The 4264-nt window shown below is 39.6% G+C and overlaps 1 protein-coding gene across 1 annotated transcript; it reads right to left on the bottom strand.

Annotated features, from left to right (window-relative positions):
- Window positions 1-2050: 2050 nt before the first annotated feature.
- On the bottom strand, window positions 2051-4264 carry LOC306797726 (protein FAM72A). Its single transcript, XM_079297121.1, has 4 exons — window positions 4121-4264; window positions 3805-3882; window positions 3013-3137; window positions 2051-2916 (listed from the first exon to the last, which is right to left on the bottom strand). Exons 1-4 carry the CDS (start codon window positions 4216-4218, stop codon window positions 2825-2827), a joined length of 393 nt encoding a protein of 130 aa, XP_079153247.1. The 5' UTR covers window positions 4219-4264; the 3' UTR covers window positions 2051-2824.

Genomic DNA, 4264 nt, shown 5'->3' on the forward strand with positions numbered 1-4264 from the left:
GCTTATAATTTGTGGCTATAAATAACTAACTTGACTGTTTGATAAATTCATTCAGACTTCTTGGCAGTCATCTGTACATTAAGTTAGAGAGAACTCAGGGTCATGTGCCGATGATGCAGAATGTGGAAAACCAAGTTCAATAGATTACTTCACAAAAGCATGTTTTTCTCTCAATTACATAACAGGCTCTTGTGTGTACCAGTGTAATAAGGATCAACTAAAACAAGACCACGGTATATAAATATGATTTGTGAGAATGTGTAAACTTGTGTGCGAGTCATGCAATGCAACTCTTCTGTGAAGCCCAGGTTCAGCAGCAGATATGTGGTGTAGAAGTTAACATGGCTCTAAATGACAACACAACTACAGGGCATTTAAGATATTTTCAAAAAACAAAAAAGTTTATTAATTTAGCATACAAAACAACAAATCTTTTTCTTTTTTTTTTCTTCAAACTACCAATGCAGTTTCAGTGCAATTCCAAAATATACATATTTTTCAGCAGGGCATGTTAATCAGTTATTCACGTCAGAAACAGCCATTTAAATATATATTTTTTGATTATCATGACAATTGTCCTAGCCAGAGGAAGCTCGCATATGATACCTTCTTGAGGTAAAACTGTACACATCCAAACATACAAAACAAAGCACTGCATCACAAATGAAATATTAAATACCTGAACAAAAACACAAGTACTCTAGCACAATACAAACCAATGCATTTGTAAACAAAAAGGAAGTATGTAGTTATTGGTATTTGGTTCGTGGATTTAATAAATACCTAGCTAATAAACTGTATCCTAACGGTTTACCATATTAACAGTATTTGGTGTGCAAGTGTAGCAGACTGTCAGTTACAACTTAAAGGTAAATGACGGGAAAGATTTCCTCTGTGTATTTTCCCTACAACTGAAGGCTACAGCATAGATAAACACAGAGGCCAATTCAAGTTTAAAAAAAAAAATACCAACTTCTTTTATCCTTTGTCTTTGTCACTTACTCACAGAAGGACCGTGACTTTAAGACAGGGTCGTAGCATCAGCAGGGCACAGCAGTGAAACAAGAAAGAGGAGCAGGAGGATGGCGCTGCCAAAACAGGACTGACTTTGAGTTGAGTCCCCTGTGACTGGAGGACGTTGAGGCCTGTGTCTGACACGACACAGACTGAGGAGAAGGCCTGGTCAGTTGGTGATGACCAACTACCACGCAGCATCAACCTCGAGTCCACAGCTCAACAAAGAGTCATTGTCAGCAATCACAGCATCAGTAAGGCCAAGAGAATATTGAGGGTTGAGAGTTTTATAGTCAGCTCCACTGACTTAAACTCAACTTCACAACAAAATGACTTGAAATTGTGAAATGCTATTCAATAAGCTGGCCTCAAATGACACAACTATCGTTTTTTTAGAAGGTTAGCCAAGTGTGCAAGTTCAATATCAATCAATATCTTGGATACGTTTCATGATTCTTTGGAGTTGTCTTTTCTCTAGCTGCTACATGAAACTGAACACGAACAAAAACAGAGCATGGACGCGGGAATCCGTTTGGAACTCGTGTGTTCAGAATTTTGCTTAATGATCCCCATTGAAAGTTATTACGTTTTGCAAAGGTGCACCTTTGTTAGCTCCCATTCTAGCTTTCCATCACCACCATCATTAAACTGGGAACGTATTACTTGAGTTGAGCTCTTACCAAAAAACTAAACTTTAAAATGTAGCTGCTCCGGGCCTTTGTGGAAGCACACCCTATGCATAAGTTAGTATGTTAGTATCAGATACCACTACGGTCATATTCATCTGGGGGTTAAGCACATACTGGTGCTGTCAAGTGTGTAACACTGTATTATCATGTTAAAATGTATCACTGATAGAACGTCAGATCGTAAGGTAACCTAAATCAAATATGCCCTTAAAAAGCAAGGAGTTTAGATTATTTATATATATATATATATATATATATATATATATATATATATATATATATATATATATATATATATATATATATATCATTCAATCATTGTGCTATTTCTCCAATACACGGGATTCAAAAAGCACTCAAACTATCAGTCCATTCCTGTCTCGTAAAAATGATGTCCCCCATACAACGAAACTGCACGTGAGTAACGTTGTGGATTACGTTTGCTTTTGATGTTGCACAAATAAGTCTCAACTGAGAGTAAGTACTTTAGATGCCTAAACATAACCAAGAAGTACTTTTGTTGCCTAAACCCCAAAAGAATTGTAGCATTTTTTGTTTTGGTTTTGTTTGTTAACCACACGAAACGGTTTAAAACTGCAACTGGAGGAAAACAGGTTTCCCTTGAAATGTCATCGAGAGTGCAGTTTAGTTGCATGGGAACGGACATTTGTGCGAGACTAGCTTCTTCAGTCAGCCCTCAGCCACACAGAGAAAATATAAGCCTTGAAGACTTAACTCTTATGGGAGTTTTTGCTTATTACAGCATATTCTATGTACACATCATCACTGCCATTAAGAAGAAGGCAGGCAAAGTGTCGTCATCTTATCATGAAAATTTGGGCTGAACATAAACGGTGTGAAAAAGCACAGCATCCGTTGAGAAGTTCCATTGACATCTCATACCACGGCTCCAACTTCTCACGAGGCCGGTCAGATGTGGTATGTGGTTTCAGTTTTCAACCCATACAGAGCTGTGCAGCAGAACTTTTCTGCCTTGTATGATTCAGTATTAAATTGCCCTTTGAAGTGTCTCTTTTCTCTCAAGCATGGTTTGTACACTCTTCTAGCTCCACCTCGAATGTTGGCTTCCCAGGGTCTCTCACATTGTCCCCTTGCCGCACCTACCTAATGCACTCCTCTAACGGGCTTTCTGATTCTTCATTCTCACTGTCATCCAGTTCGGGAAGATCTCCCCACAGGAGCAGATTCAGACCTGTACACACATTGGAGGGTGACCGCTCATGAAAACACATTCAACAGGGCAAAACTGCAAAGAATTCCAATGTGATCGAGGGGAGTTCCTCCTGACCTGTCGCATCCAGTCTGTTGAGAGTAGATACAGCGTCGCTGTTGAACATCCAGAAATGGCCATTGTTACAGGAGAGCAGGCATGGTTTACAGGGGGCCACGACATGATAGCCCACAACGTTACCGCTGGGAGAGTGAGGGAGAGAGAATAAAGAAAAAATGTGTGTCAGCACTTTACCGGGGGCACTTTTGAAAAGTGCTGATCCACTAGCGGGTACCTATTATCGAACAGATGTTTGTTTTTGCCCTGTGTACAACAACAACAAAAGGCCTGGGAATACAAAAGAGGTTCCATAAAGCCTGACTGTAGCACCAAACGCTCCTTTAAATGCAGAATGGCAAAATGTCCTGTTTACTAAAGGTGTATAGAGCTTAAACAATTAATTTACACTTGTTTCACAGACAATTAATGGGCAACTATTTTGCTAATTCATTATTTGAGACACTTTTCAAGTAGAAACACGAACAATTCACTGGTCCCGGCTTCTTAAATATGAGAATTTGCAGCTTTTCTCAGTTTTGTATTACTGTAAATTGAATATCTTTGGATTATTATAGACATTTTTCACTGTTGCCCATCTATTTATTTGATGATTCCCTTCCTTATTAAACAGTTGGTCTGTTAAACATCAATGCAAACACTCGGCTGCAGCTCTACATGTGTATGTTATGAAAAAACATGGGAAAGACCTGCTTGTTTGCTGTGTTAACTGTGCATTTTGTATCACCATCTCACATTAGCAGATGGTCTTCCTAAAGCAAACCCTGCAGGCTATAGAGGAACTGTACATACCACTTGAGACAAGCGATGTCTCTCAGTTTGCATTTGCAGCTTTCAGTAGAGTAGCAGCTGGCCACAAAGTCAACAGTTCTTGGGGGAGGGTGCGTGTAATGAGAAACAAACAAAGCCATAAAAAGGTTAAAACCCACATTCATTTCACATTTCCATGCAACAAACCCTGTTAATCATAGTGTGTGTGTCCCTATTCCCACCAAATGATCAGTTTAGAAGTCGGTTAGCTGCGGTTTATTTCCAGGACATCTTACCCTGGCAACAACAGCAGACATAAACAAAGGCTAGCAGCATTGCTAGCTAGATTAGCACTTACCTGTTGGGAGGTATATCAGTCGAGAAGAGCTCAACCTCCGTGTCTGCGAGAAGCACGGCTTTCATGCCTCTGGTGCAGAGCAGACTTTCACAAAACATGCAGTTCACCTGGGTCACACACTTGTTTTTGAAATTAGCGTTCGAT

This window comes from Melanostigma gelatinosum (assembly GCF_949748355.1).
Source record: "Melanostigma gelatinosum genome assembly, chromosome: 3".
NCBI lineage: Eukaryota > Metazoa > Chordata > Actinopteri > Perciformes > Zoarcidae > Melanostigma > Melanostigma gelatinosum.